The 23,128-nt window shown below is 46.1% G+C and overlaps 1 protein-coding gene across 1 annotated transcript in view; it reads left to right on the top strand.

The window, feature by feature from the left end:
• SLC22A31 (solute carrier family 22 member 31) overlaps nt 1-23,128 on the top strand; it is a 205,319-nt gene that overhangs the window by 64,765 nt on the left and 117,426 nt on the right. The window contains exon 3 of the mRNA XM_069217231.1: nt 22,678-22,832. Coding sequence (XP_069073332.1) covers nt 22,678-22,832 — 155 coding nt within the window. The remainder of the gene's footprint in view (nt 1-22,677; nt 22,833-23,128) is intronic.

The following is a 23,128-nucleotide window of genomic DNA, read 5'->3' as shown; positions in this document are numbered from 1 at the left end:
GACACTGTGTCCCACAACCTGATCCTTGAACAGTTGTGCAACCATGGAATAGTGACATGGCCTTGCGGTGGCTGTCCTCCTTTCTACAGAACTGCACCTTTCAGGTGGCACAAAAACCTTTTTCTTCGAAGGCTTTTCTACTGCAGCAGGGGGTGCCCCAGGGCTCTTCCCTGAGCCCAATGCTGTTCAATCTGTACATGCACCCCCAGGCTTATATCTCCAAGCGTTATGGCTTTAACTTTGCACCGCACGCTGATGATATGCAGTTAATCGTCACTCTTTCTCAAAATTCATCCAACACAGCAGTGCTGCTTTGCTCCTGCCTGACGGAGGTGGCTGAATGGATGAGCCTCAGTTCTTTAATGCTAAATACTGGAAAGTCTAAGGTCCTTATCCTTGGCAAACAGCCTTCAATCTGGTCGACTGCTGATGGCCTGACTTCCTGCGCCCTTTTCCCTTACCTAAGCTTAGAGTCGAAAATGTGGACATCTAGTTTGACTCAAAGCTATCATTTGATAATCAAATCAGAAGCCTAGCGAGACAGTGGATGTCACCATAATCAACTCAACCCTGCTGTACTGAGCTTAAGCTTTTTCACAAGCCAAAAAGTCCAAATAAAGCACTTTTGTTTCTTGCCAGAGGCAGCTAGGAAGTCAGTTGTCTGATTGTGTCAAGGCTGAACATGACAACTCCGCTTTTATTAACTCTACCTAGACGCTTCTCCCTCGGCTCCTGCTCTAGCAAAGTTGCATTGACTTTCCTTTCAAGGAACCAATTTCCTTTAAAGCCATGTGCTATTACCACAAATTTCTGAACAGCAGAGACCCTAGGTATTTGCATCCTTTGCTTGCTAACTACTTCTCAACGAGAAACTTGAGATCAGCGGGCACTTCCCTAGCCTGTATTCCCAGCATCATACGAGCTGGTATTAGAGGATACTCTTTCAGTGTTCTGGCAGCCAAGCTGTTGGACTCCCTGCTGCTGCTGCATAGGCAGAAAAAATCAGAATTATCCTTTCGTAAGAAACTAAAAATTTAGCTCTTTAGACCTTCATAATAACAGCCATTTTGGCTGTTTATGCTTTGTACCATAGGAAGGAAACCTCAGTGCTGGAACACATAGGCTGACGTAACTATGCGCTTTATAAATTATCTTATTATTATTATTACTTGTGCACTTGTATTTTTTGCTAAGATCACACTGAGTGACTGTTCGTGCAAAACATGTGACAATGAACCTTCCTGTTTTCAGTATAGGAATGACCTCAGGTTAATGCATTTTGAAATAGAGTTGGGGAATACCTATCCAGGGTGACTGAGATTTCAGTGGATCTGACGGCACGTCTGGCATTGCTGGGATCTGGGGTGATAACATCCCAGAAAAACATGGAGAACAAACATATGAAACTGGTCTGGTTGTAGCAAGAAGCAACTTTGTGAGGCCATAGGGCACACAAGTAGTGTCAGATTTTGATTCTTGGTGTGAAAACATGGACTGGTCAATTAGGGTCCAAAAGAGGATGTTTAAGGAAGGCAGAGTTGCCTCAGGAAATTTGCAAAGATTTAGGAATGATAGGAAGAAAGACAGTGACGTAAGAGGAAGGAATAGTAAATCTGGTGCATCAATTTAAGAATGTGTCTGCATTGCAAGGAATCTCCTGCTTATATCACAAGTCTTTATTGCTGCGGATGGTGGAGTTCGCAGTACTTCATGCTCCCACCCATGTCTCTCGTGGAGCACCACAAATTCCTGCCTAGAATGACCACATAATATTACAGCTATCAGGACAATTAATAAGAAGGTAAAAGCTATCTGAATAAAATTGTAGTTGTAAGAAACAAAAATCTTTCAAACTCAAACTTGGCCACACGTTACAAATTATACTGTAGAAAAAAATGAGTATACATATGTTTAAAAATACTATGTTTCACGTAATTCCAGAAGCCGCGTAATACAATGAAAATTCAGTTACTGGTGCTTGTAGTCATTAAAACCCATCACCACCACACACCTGGCACAAGTGGTCAGAGAGTTCATCTTATAGCAGCTGACGAGTATGAATGTGGTAAAGTAACGTGAGCCATTGACGCAGGGAGCCAAGAAGCCAGCAATGTACTTGCTGGTCCTTATCAGAACTAGATAACGCCGCTGCTACCATTAGAGCTGGCATTTTGGTCAAATTGCAACAGGTTAAACGCAAAGTGATATCAAAACGTAGCCCAGTAAAGGACCTTTGATGCTTTTTTTTTTAACATATATGGGTTAACATACCTCCAAATGTACTTTGTAAGTATACTGCAGTCAGAGAAGTTTAATAATCCCACAGAGGAACAAGGCTGCACGCAGAGTGCCTTTATTGGGGCATGCAACTCTGAGGTGACCTGAAATATCCTCATATTTTACCCAGTCAGGGGTATGATACAGCCTTATAACCCATTGCTGAGGGCTATACCGGTTGTTAAAGGCCCTGAACAGTGTTGCGCCGAGGGCCTATAATGAAGAAGGAAGCTTCGAGGGAAAAGGGCTTTAAGGCTATTAGAACATTCCACCCATTGACAGTGGAATATTCTAAATTAAAAGAGGGAGAAATGAAAGACAAACACTGGAAAGCTGGTGCAGAAGGCTTATACCAGCCATTATAAGCCCTGAGACACCTCATTCTCTTCAATTGAGCTTTCCCCATTCCCGTGTCCTAATATTCCTCATAATAAGTGGATGACCTCTCCTATAATCAATCAATCAATCAAACAAATTTCTTAAGCGCACTACTCACCCGGTAGGGTCTCAAGGTGCTAGGGGTGGGGGAGGGGTGGTTACTGCTATAGAAGGCATGGTATATACTCATATACCATGCCTCTCCAGTGAGAGGCCACACCAGAAAGATGATGGCACCGGGGGCCTCTGGCCAAGTCACTGGCTTCTCCTTTGAGAGGCTGCATCAGGAAAATGGGAATTGTGTATGGCGTCTTCAGCAGGAGGACTCCGGAGGAGAAGCAGCAGGTGCGCGCAGTCTCTTCAAGTCAGCGGCCATAGCAGGTAGCTGAGTCTGAGAGCCCAGCCTGTCCTGTCAGAGGCTGCGGCACATGCCTGGGCTTCACTAGTTCCTTGTAATAAGGTTTTATAAGTCACTAGCAACGTTTTCTTATTACAGGCACATATCACTTAAGAATTATAGCTCAAAACTGTTACTCTCTTACTTTAATAATTGTCCAAAGACTTGATTTATGATATATTTGGAGAGTTCTCCATTTAAGCCATGTAAAGAAAGCTCTGTTATTTGCACAGAACAAAAAGAAGTTTAAAATGTGTTAACCTGAAAAGATTTTTTAGATCACTGAAAAAGTATACTCCTTAGATCCACCAAGAAGCACATCAGCTGACCAGGACACAAAAGAATAGATATTAGACAAATCTAACTTCTGCCAAAGTGCCTGAAGGGGCACTGTCGTCCCTGTGTTCAAAGTTTGCTTTTAACCTCCCCCTTTAAGTCGGGTTAATGTTTTGAGGGCAGTTTTTCTCTAAGAGGGATTTCATATAAGGATAAATGGAGTGTTCTTGGCACTCTGTTCTTGACTATGGTTTACTCATCAAACAGCATACAAATTATTAATCCTTGACAGACTATCATGTCGGAAGGACCTTCAGCCTCTAATGTATTAGAATGTTGCTGTCAAGGGTGGCTGAGTGTCACTACCCCCCCCCCCCCCCAGCTGAACCAGCAGCAGAAAAATAAAACAATAGTTCACAATCGTTTTATTTTTTCTGCTTCTGGGTGAGGCGGAGCTGGGCCATGGGAGGTGGGAGGGCTGAGGAGGAATGGAGTGCACCTAAGTGTGCATGTGTGTTTGGCCGGCCGTCTCAGGCCGGACAAACACACATGCACACTTAGGTTTCTCCAGCCTGGATGTGTTTAACAGCCAGGTTGGAGAAACTGCATTGACCCCAGGGTTGTTTCTGAGCTGCACTCCGAGCCGCTCGGGCCAATCCTGACGCTGCTTTTATGCCAGGTTTAGCATGAAAGCAGCACCAGGATTGTTGGGGAGCCTGTGATAGTGCCCCAGTGAATGCTGGGACACCACATCAAGGGAACTGGAGCGAGGCAGCAGGAGACGGCAGTCTGAGGTACGTTTATCTTTTTTTATTTTTTTTTATTTACCCCCTCCGGCCCCATCCCCACCCACCCCCTAACCCTCCCCTTGAAATTGGGCGGCCGCCACTAGTTGCTGCCCAATATGTTTTCAGTGCAACACAATTCCTAAATACTGTACTCATTCACCAATTTTCTGGATTTCTTCCCAAAACAGATTAGGATTGATGACGAAATAGTTAAGAAAAATATAGACCTCCAAAACGAGCAATCTACTCCGCAGCTTTATCCATGTTTGGACCACAGAGGCGGAAATATCAGAAAAGCCATAGGTGGAAATTAGGGTGGGCTGAAGGCTGAAGTACAGAATGCAAGTAGATGGGGGAGGCACTCTCTGCAAAGGTGACAGTGGGATTGATGAGGCTGATTGCAACTTTTTTCTGATACGTATTAAATGATGGCTCAATAAAAATACTATGTAACTTAACACAAATGCTGTTAACTGTTGTTTTATTTCAGTGTGTTGGAAATGAATAAAAACACAAAAACAACATACTATGAAATTTCTATGGGTGCAGGCAGGAATAGTGCAATGATAATAAGAGTCATGGGCAAAAAAGTATTTTTGCCTGCAGCACTAAAGGGACGTATTTACAACTCCCAGCTTCAATGTGGCCATGGGTGGTGGCACAGTAAGCAAACTGTATAACAGTGAAGATGTCTTTCACTAACACCGATTATAGTATTATTCAAAACCCTCGCCTAATTCAGAATTACCAGAAATACCCCACAGTGCACCACATGAATATATGTATTTTTCCAGAAAACTTAGCTTTGTATAGTGCTACATCCTTTTTTAAAGGGAAAAAATCACCTCACCTGAAGTGTTGCAGCACTTTTTGGTTTTTAGGTGTTCCTTTTGTATCCATTCTCAACTTAACTTTCATTTCCGCCTTTTTTAATTTATTTAATAAATATATATTACCTTGTATTCTACATACTTACCACTTGCTTCAGTATTCACTGCACTGTAGTTACCAAGTGCCCCTTAGTCAACTAGGTGATACCTATTTTGTTAGTCTCAGAAAATGAGAAGGCTGAGATGTCCTGCTGGGATTCAATCTGTATGTTGGAGACTGCATATACACACCAGCAGATGGTGCAGTATTGGCACACATATCTACCCAGAAATATAAACTTATATATACACAAAAAACACATGCTTAGCATGTGCAGTAGGTAGAATAACGACTGAAATTACATGTAGTTTAATGTTTTCTGCTAAAAAATACCGTAATTGTGCCGCCACAAGGTTGATTTCTGCCAGCAGGCTAGCCTTCGATCCTTCTGAGACAAGTAAATTGAAGCCATTAAACTGCACATTAGTAGCACTTGCTATTTCCATCGCTTATAAAAGTCAGAAACGTAATATGAAGCGTTAAAAAATGACAAATATTTATTTACACATGTCAAAATTACATTTCCTTCATTCGTTTTCAAGTAAATAACATTGCAAGTTCTGGAAGTTCATGAAGCACTAGGAAATGAAATAAACCACTGCTGGGTCTTGTTTCTAATTTCATAATACTTCAATTTGTTTTTTTTCCGTTAGCAAACCAATTGCCAGATTGTTATTTTCCCTGTTGCTTTCTCTGTCATATATTTGCTCTCTTTTGTCATAGCTGCGGTATCGCATGACACCTCTGCTCTGCTGTTTTTGTACCCCGATTTTCCATTACAAATATTTTTTCTGAAGTACTAGCATGCATGAACACATTTTGCTATATGATTCTTCAAAATAAATGGTACCTAAAATTTCACAGTAGTTTAGCAAAACAATGTTTTTCTTGGTTGCAATTTTTGTGAACAATTTATTTTGAAAGTAAAGAATTGTCGGTTTTGCTTTCAAGGTTCTGCAATATTTGCATCTAATCAGAAAGCATTATGGGAGCATTATGCTTAGCCTCATATTAAACTGTGCAAACGTGTGTGTATACATTTTTATACTGGAACCACTGTCAGTAGTACAGTATGAGGCTTACACCATTTACTCAGAGTGCTCACCCATAAAATTAAGTATTTGCATTAATGAACCAGAAATACAAGTTTGAACAACATTAACATACAAACACAAATATTACCTTAACTTCAGATCCCTTCTGGTCTTTCCTGATCTATAATGTACTGGAAACGTACAGCTAAAGTGTTTGTGCTGCAAGGGGTTGGGCTTACTTTTCGTAAGGACAAAATAGACATGAAAATGTGCTGTCCTTAACTACAAACGATATGTCCTGGGCGCCAGGCTATAGGAATTCCACATCTCTGTCTTGTTTATGTGACAAACCAATTGTAAAGGATTTAGGCTTGATTAGTTCAATGTGAAAAGTTGTGTCAGATATATTATTATGAAATATTACAACAGATTGAGTAGACCTGACTTACATATTGTGAATACATTTATTAAAGCCAATATGCTTTTAATGGAGTGACACTGTATTAAAGAAATGTAGTTGCACAGAGCCTTGCAGAATAATTTAGTAAGCAATGATTTGGGTGTTGGTTCCCCACCTTGGACAAACCCTTGGGGTAAAATTTTGTATTGTAATAATCCTTGTTAGCTCACCTTAAGAGTGGATGTACATAGTTTTGCCAACAGTCATTTTATGTATATCTGTAATTTGGCTTACTGATTGCCTGGTGGCTGTCATTTGAGAAAGCTAACACGTGATAGGCTGAGTTGATTATGGTGATGAGCCATTGACTAAAAGCCAAGGGCCTTAATGCTTCATTAGAAAAGTTATGACAGATACTATAGGTCCCATCTGTTATGTAAAATAAAGGCAGTAGGCCAGGCTTATTTATTGTGAGAAGCATGTGTTAAAGCCAATAGGTCTTTAAAGGCGGATTTTTATTATACAGTGTTGAAAGCCTGTAGACAGGCAATTGTCATTACGTGGAATCTCACAGCAATGGTAGTACAAATGATCTTGCTGTTGGCTACTTCCTTTGACAAACACTGGGGGGTTGAAGATTTGCACTTTGATAATACTTGCTACCAGAACCTGGCAGGTGTAGTTGTATACCAGGCCCTTGTAATGAAAAGAAACCTATGAATACATAGACCTTCAGGGAGGGTTGTTGTGCCAGCACGTGCCTGTTTGAGTATCATTCGCATTATGCTTCACCCCATGACTGTATACTGCATGTGGCAGCAGGTTAGGGAATTTCTGTCATTGATTGTATTGCGCTTTGGTCAACAGCATTTTGCCTCATCACATGTACACATCTGCGTGAGAAGGATTGCGCCCGAGTGTCTGGGCTGGTCTTCCAGTCATTTAGTTTTCCATTTTTTTCCCTAATATAGGTCACCTTTCATTCCTCTCCTCCTTTCTTAGGGTTGAGTCTGCGTGAGCATGCGCTAGCACATGCATCTCGCTTGTGAGACATTAAAGCATACAAAAAGGGCTTGGATCCCTCACATTGATTATCATTTGTTGGCTTCATGTCATTCTTCTTTACAGCCTCCTTAATGGGCCATTGCAGGCGAAACATTTCTGATCATTGCGTGTGGAGCAGGGACCAAGCACAGATTGATTCAAGTTAATCTGTGCCTGTCCGATGCTCCAGATGTGATTAAGATATTATTTCTTCCCCACCTCCCACTCCTCTTGCTCTCTTCAAAGCGCTTTATTTCTTGTTTTTTTAGCATGTTATTCTTGTTCCTCCCCTAGCCCTCCCTCGTTGTATAACTTCCCCCTTCCCCCCTTCATTTTAATTGCCCCCTCCCTTCCTCTGTTGTCCGTCTTGGCTTGCCCACGGCCGTCATAAGAAAACAAGCTTTGACAAAGCCAATAGGTCTCCCCTTTGTAAGATCTGTTGACTTTGTCATCGTTTTTTTTTAGCCATGTTGAACAGCAACTTCGCTGAAGGTAAAAAATAAAAGCGGTATAACACAGTTGACGCTGACAGTGTCGGAGCACTATTATGTTCTTCACTTTCAGCCATTTTACACTGCAAAGACGGTGTGCAACATGGTTAATAGAACATTGAAATAACCCAGTAGATCTCACTCCTACCGGCTTTGCCAGTGCTTGATTACCATAGTCCTTTGGGATCACTTTTATTATTTTATCTTGCATTTGCTTCTTTAGTTTGCTTGTCTGTTTCACCGTGGATGGCTAAGTGAGTGAGTTCAAGAATGAGTGAGTGGTTGGATGAATGGATGCACGAGTGCAAGGATGAGTGACAGAATGCTTGTATAGCGACGTGACAGAATGCTTGTATAGTGACCTATTGAATACCTAAACCCATCAGCAATTAACAAGATATTCTCACTTCTAAGTCAGGTCTATTAGCTTTTTCATTGCATGTATTAATGACTTTCAGTAGTAAGATCGAGTTTATCTCATGTGTGCTTGGATTTCATTGGGTTTGAATGCTAATATATTTTTATAGTTTGCTTCGAAACGGAACATACTTTGACAATCCCTGAATGACATAGCTAATAAATGGTTGATATACTGACAATATTTTTATTCTTCGGTAGTGTACAGAGGATTAATTGGCCTGGAATATAAATCAATTGGATGGTGGGCAGGAACAGATTAAATTAAGTTCAAAGAAGAATTCAGATTTATTTATTTTTTTAAATAATTTTTTATTAACAATTTGTTGTTTAATAAAACAGTGTTTCAGTTGCAGAATCATTTCGTGTGCATTACATTTATACATAGTAATCTTAACATCACCGCTGTATCCATTGTTTAGCTGTACTACCTCGTTGTCAGTTAGCCTGTGTATTTTAGGCTTTTTGTACGAGCATAACATTGGTAGATCAGTTTCTTTGTGGAATGTTCTATAGGTTGGGCGTTATGACGCTGTGGAGTTCTAGGAATCATGCAACCCAATTAATACCCATTCAACTGTTATTAACTCAAACTAAAAACTTGATGGTACTGTGAGGGGTGGAGGTTGTTGACGTAGGGGTTTGCTGTGTCTTTGTCCTTTTTTTTTTTTTTTTTTCCTCTCTCCCTTCAGGGGTTTATATGGTATCAGTGCTCCTAAACTTTGTCTGATTTCAAGTGGGTGGGGTTCTCTTATGTCCAATTTGTCTGTTACTCAATATCTGGGCTCTATACATTAGTGGGTTGCCTCTTATTCAATTCCAATCTTCCTCTTGCCCAGTCTATCTGTATTTTGGTTCATGTGGTAGCGTCCGTTTTTTCTCATTATTTACCTAGTCTCCCCTCCTGCCGCTGAGTCTGTGTCTGCATCTGCGTCTGTCGCTCTTACTATGTCACTCCATTTTGTCACCGCTATTTCCCATCCCTGTGCAACAGGGTGGCGTCGTAGACCCTTCCCCTCCTCGCTCTTAAGAACCTAGAGCTCAGCCCTGGCCCACACTGTTATGTCTTGTCTCCACCTGACCCGGGGGGGGGCGACGCTGTGCTTTCCAATTTTTCGCAATTTGTCTCCTGTACAGAGCTAAGGCCAGGTTCAGGAAGCGGATCGCCGCCCTTCCCTGTGGTAGTTCATCCCCATAGCCCAGCAAGCACACATTGAGAGTCGGGCTCAAGTTCACATTGAGCAGTTTTGACAAGTCAGAGATCACCTCGCCCCATCCCTGCTGAATCTCAGGACAGGACCATACCATGTGGTCAAAGTTTGCGTCTATGTTTTTACATCTGGGACACTTCCTAGGGTCTCCCCCATAAATTACTGTTAGTCGATGTGGGGTAAGGTACGTTCTGTGTAAGTAGTTGTATTGTATATACCGCAGTCTTGTGCTGCGGGTGACATTCCGGGGATATGCCAGGGCCCTATTGCACTCCGTATCAGTCAGTTCCCTGCCAACTGTCCTCCCCCATCTCTCTCTCAGTGGTCCTTGGGAGTCTAGTGCATCCTCAATTTGAGCGCGGTATAGTTTAGTGATCAAATGGGTCTCCTCGCCCTATGTCAATAGGAGATGCAATATTCCATGGGTGGGGGGCTCTACATTGACAGTGGTCCAGTGCATTTTCAGCGTGTGTGTCAATTTATGGTGTAGTAGGAACTGCCCCGGGGAGATTCCATCCTCGACATGGTTAGCGAAGGATCTCAATATTCCCTCATGAAACAGGTCTCCCACGGTTTCTATTCCGGCTCTCCTCCAAGGTCTTATACTTAAGTCCCTCAAGTTCCTCCCTCCAGTTTCAGTCACGAGTGCCGCTAGGGGCAGGGCCGGGGAGTACAGGGGACTCACTCCTACCCTTTTTGCGCATCTTTTCCAACATGCCAACGCCACTCTTGTCATCAGGCTGTGCGTGTGGAGGGTGAGTTTCCTGTATGTCAATCGCGCAGTGAACCGGTTAATGTCCTCGGCCGCTGGTTCGATGAATCTCTCCAATTGGCCCCTACCTGTAAGCCACCTGGCTACCCACTGCAGCTGTGATGCTAAGTAATAGGCTTCGAAATCTGGGGCTCCCAGTCCCCCTTGATGAGTTGGTCTGCATAGTATCGAGAGCGATGTGCGTCTCCGGCCGTCATCCCTTATAAGCTCCCTGAGTAGGGCATCAAGCTCCCGGAACCACGCTGCCGGGACCAGAAGGGGTAAATTGGTGAAGTAATATAGGAGACGGGGTAGCATAATCATTTTAGATAATGCTATTCTGGCCATTATCGTTAGTTTTAGCGACCGCCAGAACCCAACCGAGGACTTCAGAGATCGTAGCGCCCTACCCAGGTTACCCTCGCGCAGATCTGTCCTGTCATGAAATACCTGTATACCCAAGTATTTGAAGGTTCGTGGGGCCTAGATCAGGTCCCCAGGGCAAGTTGTCGGCCGTTCATCACACGAGGACAGAGGGAACACACATGTTTTGCTATGGTTAAGGCGTAATCCAGAGATGTTCCCGTAGTGTTCCAGCACTCCCAGGGCCCACGGGAGGTCCCCTTCTCCGTCCCGGAGATATACAAGTATATCGGCAGCATATAGTGAGATGATATGTTCTTGGCGTCCCCATTCCACTCCTCTACCCGCGCCGTCCCGTCGCATCTGGGACGCCAGCGGCTCGATGGCCAGGGCAAACAACAGCGGGGATAATAGGCAGCCCTGTCTGGTTCCTCTATAAATTGGGTAAGTGTCAGATACTGTCTTGCCTGTTCTTACTCTTGCTAGCGGTGACGTATATAATAGGTCCACCCATCTAACCCAACCTTCGCCCATTCCCATACGGAGCATCACTGCTCTTAGGTAGTCCCATCTAATCGAGTCGAACGCTTTCTCAAAATCTACCGCCAGTAACACCCCCGATGCAGGTCTCGGTTACTAGGCATGTTCAGGATCGCAAAGAGACGCCTCAGGTTCAAGGAGGTGTTGCGGTTCGGGACGAAACCATTCTGATCTTCATGTACAAGAGCTGGTACATGGTCAAGCAGTCGGTTAGCCATGATCTTACTTAGTATTTTGAAATCACTATTTAGCATTGACAGCGCCTCTCTCATGGTGCCCGGCATTATTCCAATTCGTAGCGCTTCTGAGTATAACTCTACCAGCTGGGGAGCCAGTTGTTTCTCAATTTTTTTGTAGAAATCCATGGGGAGGCCATCTGTCCCGTGGGTCTTCCCAGGGGCCAGTTGCGCTATAGCTTCGCGGACCTCTACCAGTGTTACTAGGCCTACCAAGCTATCCCTATTTTCGGCCGTCAGGCTTGGCATGGGTATCTGCTGTAAGTAATTATCAAAGACTTCCGTGCTGATTTCATCCGGCTTCCCATAGAGATAGGTGTAGTATTCTTTGAAGGCGTTATTCACTGTACATGGTCCACTTCTGCCTATCCCTTCCTTATCTAGGACATTCGTTATGGGCTCGGCCTCTCCACCCGGTCTTACCAACCATGCTACCATTCTCCCAGACCTACCCTCTTCTGACTGTAAGGAGGCGAAATATTTTTGTGTGTTGTGGCATCTGAGTTGCTCTTCGATCTGTGAGTGTTCCCTTCTTGCCTGATTGTACTCTTCGTTTCCTGTTGTGTCCGCCCCCTGTCTCAGTTCCCTATCATGTATTATCTTCTCTAGTCTGGTCAGTTCTCTTTCAAGTGTTCGAATTCCGACTGATTGTCCCATACAAAAACCGCTTGTCGCCACCTTGAGGGCCTCCAATTCCGTCGCTCTAGTGGTGGTGGATCCGCTGTTAGTTTGAATGTGGTCAGTCAGGTGATGCCTCAGGGTGTCTCTATATGCTGGGTCCTCAAGCGCCGACGGAGTTAGTCTCCAGGCCGGTATGGGGGGCCTAACCTCTGTCGCCCTCCATGTTACTAGCAGGGGATTATGGTCGGATAATGTGCGACCTAAGTATTCTGAGTGGACCATCCCCCGCGTAAAGTCTGCTGTACACACCACCCTGTCAATTCTGGTATGGAGCCGGTGGAGGCCCGAGTAGAATGAGTAGTCCCTGTCTTGCAAATGGTGCTCCCGCCAGACATCCATTAGTCCCCATGAATTCAACCATTCACTAAGCTTCCCGGCTATCTTACTTGTCATTGCACCCTGCAGCGGAGGAGTTGACCTATCCAGGTCTACATCTAGTATACTATTGAAATCCCCTCCGATCAGGAGCTCCCCTCTCCTCTGACGGGTGAGGTGGCTTGAGTCTTGTTAGGAAGGGGATCTGGTCCTGGTTAGGGGCATACATGCAACATAGAACTATCGGTTTACCGTGCAATCTTCCCTCCAGAATCACAAACCTCCCCTCCCGGTCTATGTTGGAGGCCTCAATCTCTAGCGGGACCCCTGCTCGGACCCAGATCATTACTCCTCTCGCGAATGCTGAGTACTCTGTTGCGTACACCCGCCCCTTCCATCTCCGTCTTAGCCTCTCGGGTTCACCTGTTGCCAGGTGGGTCTCCTGCAGCATTGCCACCTGTATATTCCTCCTTTTTAAGTAAGCCAATATTTTGTGTTGTTTATTCGGTGACCCCATCCCCCTAACGTTCCACGTTAAGATGTTGTATTCTGTCATGTTGGAGTTTCACAAGTTTATGCCGGTTGCACTTTACCCCCTTTACTTTCAGCTCTCCCCTGTTCAGTAATAGAATACTGCTATTTTCCGACCATTCTCCACCCCTTGCCATCTTAACTTGTAACTGTTTATCCCAACTCCCCCTCCCCAGGGCACCTCTCAAACAGTAGGCTGCCCATAAAAGACAAACCTGTGCAACAGTGCAACTTGTGTCAACTTTTAGTTGCTGTTCTCGCCAGTCTGCTTGTACTGACGAGATTCTAGTGGGGGGTGGCCCTGCACGGAGGGGCCTTTCGTATGTCAAGATCAGCCGCCCGAAGTTGTCCAAGAAGTCTTTGGGGATCAAAGTTCGTCTGCAGTCTGTGGGGTCACTATTGGTGCCTGTACGGAGCTGCCCGAGCCCCCCACCGATTACATCACGGTCTCGTCCGACTCTCCACCAGAGCACTCCAGGGGAGACCCTTCTCCACTCATACGGGCCGCTGCCTCCAATGCCGCCCTTCTGCCACTCTTTTTGTTTTCGGGAGGGTGCCATACGGTGGCGGCTTCGGGTACGTCGCCCCCGGGGGGGTTGGCGCGATCCTCCTCCAACTGGTCCTCTCCCCTCTTGCCGCTCCGTCTGTACTCCACGGGCTTCCAGCAACTCCCATGCCTCCTCAGGGGATTGAGGAAATGATGTTTTACCGTCTAGTATTACCTTCAGTCTAGCTGGGTATAGCAGTGAATATTGAATGCCTTCATTCCTTAGGGCCCTTTTGACTGCGATGTAAGATGCACGCTTGTTTTGTACTTCTACTGTAAAATCTGGAAAGAGTGTGACTTCGCCATTTGCCACCTTAAACAGGCCTCCTTCTCGTGCTCTTTGCAGTAGGATGTCCCGGTCTCTGTAGTGTAGCAATCTTGCAATCACCACCCGTGGGGGCCTGCCCGGAGCCAAGGGTCTCAAGGGCACCCGGTGTGCCCTTTCCAGGGTGTAGAAGGGGGTCAGCTCATCCGGCGCCACTACTGTGCTCAGCCATTTTTCGAGGAATTCCACCATATTCGATCCCTCGGCCCCCTCCGGAAGACCCACCACACGCACATTATTCCGACGGTTTCTCCCCTCTGCGTCCTCTGCTCTTTGCTCTAGGCGTGTCATTCTGTCCCTGAGGTGCGTCATTTCAGCTTGCAGGTCTTTTTGTTTTGGTGCGATGTCGGCTAACGTGGTTTCTGTTTCTTTGACTCTGTCTGACAACTTGTGGTGGTCAGCCCTCAGGAGGCCCAGCTCAACCGCGACCTGATTGATGTCGTGTTGCAATGTCAATTTAGTGTCTTCAATCGCGCCTAAGATTTTATCTAGGGTGTCCTGCATTTGGGTCTACAGCGGGTTCTGCGCATCTCCCCCTCTGTGTCCGGGGACCGCCGCGCCTTCCATGTCTCTGGCCTTGTGGCGTTCTTAGGGGACATTAGGCGTGCTGGCGATCGCTCCCCCTGAGGACGAACCAGAGACCAGCTCGGCAGTTCCTAGTCCCCAGCGCTATCCAAGGCCCCTATGGCTCCCAGGCCCGACCCCAGCGCTATCAGAGTCAATGCTCTCGCTCTCCAGTTCACCAGAGGCCTAGGGGCGCACTTCGGTAGTCCCTGGGGGTATCACCAACCTGTTCGCAGCAATCTCGGCCCCAGGGCTTGAACCGGTTCACAAAGTCAAAGCTCTCGTTACAGGTCACTGCCCAGGGGGTCTTTTGCACGGGTGCACAGATCCTATCTCCCGCCAGCCATGCCATACATTTCCAACGAGTCGCCACGCAGCGCCATGCCACTGTACCTTCCTCCTGGGTCAGGGACTGTCCGTCATAATTCAGTTCCCCAAGTGTTTCGTCCACCCAGGGGTCAGCCTGGGCACCTCCACCCCTGAGATGTCGTTGGGCTTGCTCCGATGCCTCTCCTCTCAGGTCCCATTAGGCAGGGCTCGGCCTCCAGTCAGCCTCACCGCTCTCATGCGGCGCCGCCTCAGGCCTTATCGGAAGTCAGGCGGTTCCTCCTGTTCGCCTCTCGCCCCCCGGTTCATGCCCAATGTTCTCCTCTGCCAAGGGGGGCCCCCGATCACCAGGCCCGGCCCTCCAACCAGAGCCGGCAATCCTGTCTCGCGGTCACCGTGTCCGCCGCAGTAGGGGCCCCAGCGCTCGGCCAGGCCTCCCCCTGCTCCGGTCCTCAGTTTGCCTCAGGGTCCAGGGCAGCTAGATCCCGCTCCCCTCGGCCTCAGCTTGCCCTCTCGAACTCCGGGCGAAGAGGGGGGGAGAGGGCCCGCTCGCGTGCAGCTAGGGCCTCCGTCAACCGCGGGGCCACGAGGGCTTCGGTCCTGCCGGCCCTGCCCCCCTCACCAGCGGCCCTCCCGCGGGCACCTCCACTCGCCGGCGGGTCCCGGGAGGGCAGGGGGGGTCACCTCAAGCTCCGGCTCCGGTCCAGGAGGCTCTTCTGTAGCGTTGTGGAGCCGCAGGGGTGGGTGCACGCCGATTCTCACCAGCGCGCGGCTCGCGGTGACAGCGCAGCGGTAGGCCCAAGGCCCAGGGGTCCGCCGGAGGCAGGCAATGTCCCCAGGAGTGCTCGTCCCAGGCCCCGCTGACGCCCAGCGCCCTCACGTGGGTCCCCGCTTCATTCCGGGTTTAGATTGCCCCGGGGACAGCATAGGATAGAGGATGGAGTTCCGGCCCCTCCGGAGCAGCAGAGTTAGGCGTGCGCCATCTTCAGCCGCTTGGCCCAGAAGAGTTCAGATTTAATACACATTTTAGATGTCCAAACTGAAATAAACGGTAAGAAAATATCTAGTAGCCTGCATAAGGAAACTCCTGATAGTAACTGCATTTTAGAATAAAGGGGTACAGTCACGTTTGCATACAGTCTCACTACCTGTTCATGTGTCCTCTGGTGTCCCCAAAGGAGTTGAGTTCCAACTCTTGGTCACTGTCTGTTGAAGGTCCAAGATGAAAATCAGTTTTTGGAGACAAGTAGAAGTTTTCTTACTAGGCATTTCCTCAGGATGCCACAAATGAAAGTCCCAACACAATATGGTCCATCTTCTGTGTTCAGGACTAGGAACTTTGAACTCAGTTCAGATCTTAGTTTCATGGTGCCGCTCAGTGGGTCTCCCTAGGAGATGTGTAGGGTTGGCTTGATGAAACCTCTTTCCCGAGCTGCGAGGGAGTGATCACTACCGTTGCCGACTTCCTCTGACTTGGACACAAAACAATAAAGTAAACCCAGAATGATATAATGTCCTGTAGTGTGACCGACTTTTCCTATTCCAGCAATGGCATTTACTCCTGCAAGGACAGAAGAAGTAAGACAGTGCTTGGAACAGTCAATATTTATCTTGAAGACACTATAAAGTTTAGGATGCACACCTTAGCGCTGCCCGGGGAAAGTCTTTTGAGGTTCATATGTTGTGAGTGGCCAGTAATGGGTGCCCTCTGAGATTATGTTCACCCATCGTTTTTACTGCGTAGTGGGCTCCAGCTACCCAATTGGAAGTAGTTTGGTGTTATTATTAATCCATTGTCACGTTTTCTGCGTATTTGGGTTGTCTGCTGAGAGGTGTAGCGGGAAAACGTCTTTCTCCCGCCTTGCAAAATTTTAGTCAGATAAAAAGCATTCTTCACTGTGGCTATATGTTGAAAACCATGAGGATGGCTACATAATACCTTGAAAGGAACACACACTTTTTTAGCTTTTTCACAAAACTGCTGTTTCTCTCCCATACTTATCACACTCCGGCGATAGCCTTGGGGGTCCAGATTGTGTTGAAAAGTCCCAGAGATGACTAATATACATAACAATCTGTATCTGTGTAACAATTAGTAACTAATATGAGATTATATGTTCGCTCACATTGGTTAGCTGTGCTTCAGCTGTGGTGTAAATAGACCTTCACTGCAACCAAGGTATAAATGCAAATTAAATGAAAATTTAGGATGGAAACAGTGCAGCTGATGGGCAAATAAGTCCATATGTAAATAAAACTGTTCTGACCTCAGTGTCCCTAAGGTTCGTTGTAATTGTGCAAACCAGGGTACAGTACAAGTGCTTTTTTTAAATAAAGAAAGTGTAAATTAATGCTATTTGTGGATCTGCATGGCTGGGTAGAGTGAGAAAGAAGAATTAAAACAGGCTGCAGAACTCTGATACCCCATAGGCAGACATTTGCAGGTTTATTAGGAAAGGTTACAGGCAACCCACGGGCTGTGAGCAGTGAGAGGATCTAAGTGGGCTACTCGCTTGATTACCCGCCAGGCACAAGGACTACACATCTGGTGTTGAACCTTTGGGATCATCAAACATCTGGAGCCCACAGTCCAGGAAAATTAACTCTTATGCAATGTGTCACTGATACCAGAAAACCCACCACTTGGTCAGCCTCACAACTGCCAATGGGATTAACTTGGGTGCCGTCGCTTTCATTCCAGGACTCTGCTGTAATGTCTCTTGGAATATTGTCATGAAGCCCCCTTTGAGCTCTTTCTTAGGGTGACTTTCTTCACCAAAGTCCTTTGGCTCGCTCTCCCACTCCACCAGGACACAAAACATACAGCATCACCACATTTTCATAGCAATAATAATCACAAACACGTTGATAAGGGTTAGTACTATGGTGAGCCTTGCTGTCAAAGATCACCCAAAGATGTGGACACCAGGTGTTAGTTGGTAAAGATTTCCCACCCTAACCTAGAAGGGACTTAACTGGAGAGATGGGGTGTAACCTGCTACCTTGAATATGTAGTGAGTGAAGAGAGGGAAAGTTTGTGCTGCCTCACAGCGGAATGCAACATAAAGATGCTGCTTGCTCATATTGTCACCATGTGTGTGGAAAGAATAGCCACTTCTCCCATTTCTTTGCAAAGGAGCCTCTACTAAGTAGTCTGAGAGCACTTCAGCAATATCTCAAGTCTGCTACAGCTACTGAGAGTATTTACCATGTGCCTTAGCATGAAGGTTTGTGCAAATACGCACTGCCTGAGCTCTTTGTCATTTATCCGGGTGGGGTGGCCCTCAGTTATCAAGCATTCCAAAACACCCAGGCTGCCGCCTAATGGCTTTTAGTGTTTCACAAGAACCCAAACTCATTAAAAAAAAAACTGTTTGCACTGCCTGCACCCATACTCTGTGCATTGTACTTTTGTTTTCAGCAGGAAACACAACAGCTTTAAGCAATGACGTCAAATGCACCTTTGTAGTTGGGATCCTTGCTCTCTCCATCAACTCCTCACAGGCCAATCTCTGTTTTTCGATTGCACTTCTCTGTCGACATTTAGCAAATAAATGTAAAAGAAGGCCTTGTGCCAGAACGTGTCGTCGGTATATCAGGCAGAGCAACAGTAGACCAGACGCTAAAGTGAAAAAGAAATTACTAGATACACTTCGCAGAAAATATACACTCTCCATACGTATTTCACATGCCCACTAGCCCCAGATTGTTGGGGTCCGCACAGAAGCCATGAGCATATACAGCTCTCCTGCTTTGAAACCCCTGAGTTCACCCTCCTGCTATCAAACTCCTGAGTAAACTATGGAAAGTCACTCACATACAGAGCTAACGTAAAGAACGTAGAAATTGTATTTACATAGCGCTTACTACTCCTAATGAGGTGTTGAAGGGTGGACGGCGAATAGCGCCCTATTCCGGAACTCGAGGTTAGTGGTTAATCCAGTGGTTATTGTGATCAGTCACATGCTCTCCAGAAAACAACCTGCATACAATTACTCCAGTTACTTTGTGATAGATTATATTAATACCGGTTAGGTGTGACCATTATTGGGGGCTGTGTGGTTTCAGGTGAGTGGTTGGTGAGATAAATACGCTGGTGGAGATTAGGTAAGTGTTAGGTTAAAGGGAAAAGGTGTGAAAGAGAAGAGCTTATGAAATGAGGTATCAGCCAATTGCAGAATTACAATAAAAATGATTAAGTCAGATAAGCATGAGACTGAAAAGAGGCTATACTCAGAAGTAAAAGGCATTCAGAGGATGGAATGTAAGGAGAGGTCGCTCTGAAGAAAGAAATGAGAGGAATCAAACGGGAGTAAGTTAAGTTCAACTTCTCATGCAGGGCGCTTTAGGTTTATACGGGTAGAAGGCGTTCCGAGATAGCAAATAATAAGGAGGATGTAGGCTGCAGAAACAAACATTATTCATAGAGCTCTTTATCCGGGCATACCGCTTAAACATGTAATTCTGAGTGTACACATCATTTAAACATTTAAAGCCCTAGCCTGCTGTGTGCCAAGCCTAGGACAGTCCTTTTTAAACACAATCTGGAGTATCCCAGCCTTTCTACAGTATCTGTTTGCTGCACAAGGAAAGTTGGCAACGAAAAAGTCATGGTCTCATGTAAAGATCTTCCCTCACTATTATGTAATGAAAGTTTTTTTTTTTTCTTTACTCGCTAACTAAAAATTAGTTATTGGCAATGCACACTCGGATTTCTGTCCTGTTTTGTCGCCTAATCACATCCAAGTGTATGCTGTGCATGTTGTAGTATGTGGCCATTATAGGTATGCATTGCATGTATAAGCAAAGCAGAGCAATTGAGGCCATTTTGAAAGCCCCCTGGACAGTTCCCGTACACAGGATGGGGTTGATGTTGTTTACCCTGACAGTAGAAGTGTATCACAAGTGATGCAGGGGGAGGGGACCTAGACAGAGAAGTGAGAACAAAGGAGACAAGCCTACTATAGAAATTCAGTTAGGTCCTTGTGTTGAGAGGGTTTTTGGCTTGCCTTCCTGTAGCAAGGCCACTTGGTGGATAGTGGAAGTGAAGAGGGCTGTAGTCTCTGTTGAAATGGCACATGAATCTCATGTGCAGTCCTTGAATCATTTATCTTCAGGTAACGGTCCATAAAATAAGGCGAGAGGCAGCCAATAGGTGTTTCGTCTGGATGACTTTATTAAGGCTGAAATTGATTCATGTGATGCCTGGCTTTTTTGTGGCCCAACCCTCACACATGCTGAGACTGAGGCCTGCCATTTTATTCTGAGTTCCAGAGCCTGATTCTGAGACCTAGAGGGTTGCTCTAAGTCTGTAATCTAGCAGACAAAGGACTAAACTCCTGGTTTGTTGCCACTAGTAACTGGTGGCTGTATACGGTTTTATGTATGGAATTCTAGTATTGAACAGACCTCTCCCCTGTATCAGGAGGAGTGTAGTGCCTACTGGGCCCATTCATGTAAAGTTCTGCTTGTGTGAGGCATCCGGACACTTGCACAGTTCCTGTATGCATGTTGAGTGTGTATTGTGTAAAGCTTACATGGTAGCAAGATTCTGTGTGTATGTGTAAGATTTTTGAGATCGGTGGGATCCATGTTGGACTTCCCTCATATTCCAGGGCACATGATTGAGGGTGTGGTGTAGCCTCCCCTGACAATGGAAGTGTATTGCCCACATTCATGAGCTGGAGAGGGTAACCCTAGATCCTTTAATGAAAGTTTCCATAACTAAGTTTTTAACAGTGGATGTCAAAGCACTGTGGTTTGGGTTCATGGTTGGGGAATGGAGGTGAGCTAGCAGATTTTGTGTGAGGGATGGAAGCCTCTAGGCAGGACCTGCCCGAATGTCTTATCCTGGAGTGCTACTTCCAAAAGGCCGATGACTGCCCTGTGCAGTGTTTTCACACGTCATGGGGCTCTTGTTTTGGGTCTTCTTGCCTAGAGCAAGCATTGTCACTACTTGCTGTGAGAAAACTTGGTCACCATATGATGCATGAAAAGAAATCACCCTAAATCAATTCTTTCAATTCTTATGCTTTGACAGTTGGATCAACATACCAGGTCTGGGAATGGTGTATAAAAGTGGGACCCAAACTATCCCACTTTGCTTCTGTTCCAGATTCTTCAAGCTCAAAAAAGGCAGTGCGCCGGAGAGTATTTGAAGAAATGCTGAGATCTAGTCCTTTTGTCTGCCAGACAGCCTGTCTTCCAGAGGTGAGCTGGCAACACTGGCAGTCTCCACATCTTGCTGGAAGAACAGTGAATCTGCGTGTCACCTGGATGCATACCTAACCTACGAGGAAGAGGAGAAGCTTCTCTGTCCCTGCAGAAGGTCTGTGCCCTCAGGAACTAAAATGCCCAGCTGACGATCCCAAAGAAGAACAACTCGGACCTTTTGTGGGAGAGTAACTTGAGCTGACTCTAGGTCTGTCTGTCTCCATGAGTGTGTCTGCCTCCATGGGTGCTTCTTCACTGAATCCCACCTCTTTTTCCCACCTACCGTGCCTGCTCCAGCAACTTCCATCAGGCGACCAGAGGAGTATACCAGACTTGTGCTGACCTTTTGCACATGGAGACAGAGCACCTGCACCACAGACCAGAGGATGGAAGTCAACTTGTCAGATTGCAAGCATCCACCCAGACCCAGTTGAAGGCAACTTCCTTGTGGCCTTTTACTAGGCCCATGCAAAGAGAAGAAGGCAGGGCTCCCTGTCCCAGTTGCTGATCCCATGAGGACATCTGGCCATCTGTGCGGCTGTGGCCTGCATGCTCGTACTTGAGCCTAACAAGAGCCCACATTTCGGGTAAAACCATTGCATGTGCTGAACATTAACTGCAGGCTTTGTCACAGACGAACGTCGGATCTATGCTTTAACAATAATCGTGCTCAAAGAGAATTGTCTAGTAAACAAAATACAGAGAGACCACTAGGTCGCAGAAACCAGGAAACGTACTCATCTCCTCTTGTAGTTAGCTGGCACCTGCGATTGAATCTATTCTACTGATTTCTGTGTAAATAGTAACATAGCACAATTAGTGTACAACATTCTGATGATTAACATTACTTGCTTGTAATATCTAATGTTGGTGTTTTTAAAGTACTTCTTTTAGTAAAGAAAAAACACTTAGCTAGAAGATTAATCATTGTGCCTGCTGTTCGAGTTCTGCATCTCTACCCCTCCCCCGTGTTATTACCTTGCTGAGGAACCTTTGACTGCTCACCTTAGCTACCCTTAGAGTCAAGTGTAGAAAGTGTATTCTTGACCCAAATTGCAGAGTCATACTGGGATGCACCTCAGAACACCAGAGGCAAATGCCCCAGCCACCACAGTTGTGGCCCAGTAGCCCCTGCATGCCCAGTGGTCTCCTGAACAGGATCTAACAGCACTTGTGCTTCAGAGCCTCCTCTGTGCACCACCCCAGTGATAAACCCCCTCAACATACCATCAGTGCTTTAGTACCACTTCAGAACACTAGCGATACTTCATAACCCACCGCCTATTCCATTACTCCTTCAAAAAAACCCAGCACCTCTTGGTACATCTGTGTGGCTTCAGAACCACATCAGTACATCATTACAGCCCTGCTTCAGAATCATCCAGTACACTGCCCTTTCTTTTCAGCATGGCAATAATTCTGTTTGCCCAGGATGCTGATTTCCATGATTTTCTCTATGGAGCAGTCTCCACTCTGAAGTTTATTACACCAGTAGTGTGCCATTGCTTGCCTTTGTTGGTAGTGGTTGCTTGCTGTGGCGCTATCTTGCTTCCCTTCACCCATAGTTTGTACTTAATGGCTCCCAAACCCCTTTCCTGATAAACTTGGCTCAACTGTAATGCTGGTATATTCTCTCTCTAGGTTTGGACGTCGAAGCACCTTTCTGGCTGCCCTTCTCCTGGCCATCCTCTTCGGCACTGGTGTTACTGTTTCCATGGACTTCCTCATTTTCCTTCTGACACGGCTGTTCCAGGGGGCGGCCCTGGCTGGAATCTTCCTCTCCCTCTATGTTGCAAGTAAGTGTACACTATTGCCTGGTACCATCCTTTCAGGCCATAAACGTACTTGTTCTGAATGATATTGGCAGTGTTGTTGCTTATCAACCGTGATGTGCATGCAGGGTCTACTCTGCCCCTCTGAAGTGGGCTTATGTATACAATTGCTCCACTGCCTCTCCAGGTCAGGTACATGCATGCAGTTATTCATCAGTGTCTCCAGGGTGGGCATGTGCACGGAGTTGTTCCCAGGTCTTTCTAGAGCACACATATGCATGCAGATTTTCTTCCATATCGTTGGCTCGTTCACATGCAGA

The sequence above is a fragment of the Pleurodeles waltl genome, chromosome 12, assembly GCF_031143425.1.
Source record: "Pleurodeles waltl isolate 20211129_DDA chromosome 12, aPleWal1.hap1.20221129, whole genome shotgun sequence".
NCBI classification, from domain to species: Eukaryota; Metazoa; Chordata; class Amphibia; order Caudata; family Salamandridae; genus Pleurodeles; species Pleurodeles waltl.
This window is presented reverse-complemented; position numbering and strand designations above follow the sequence as displayed.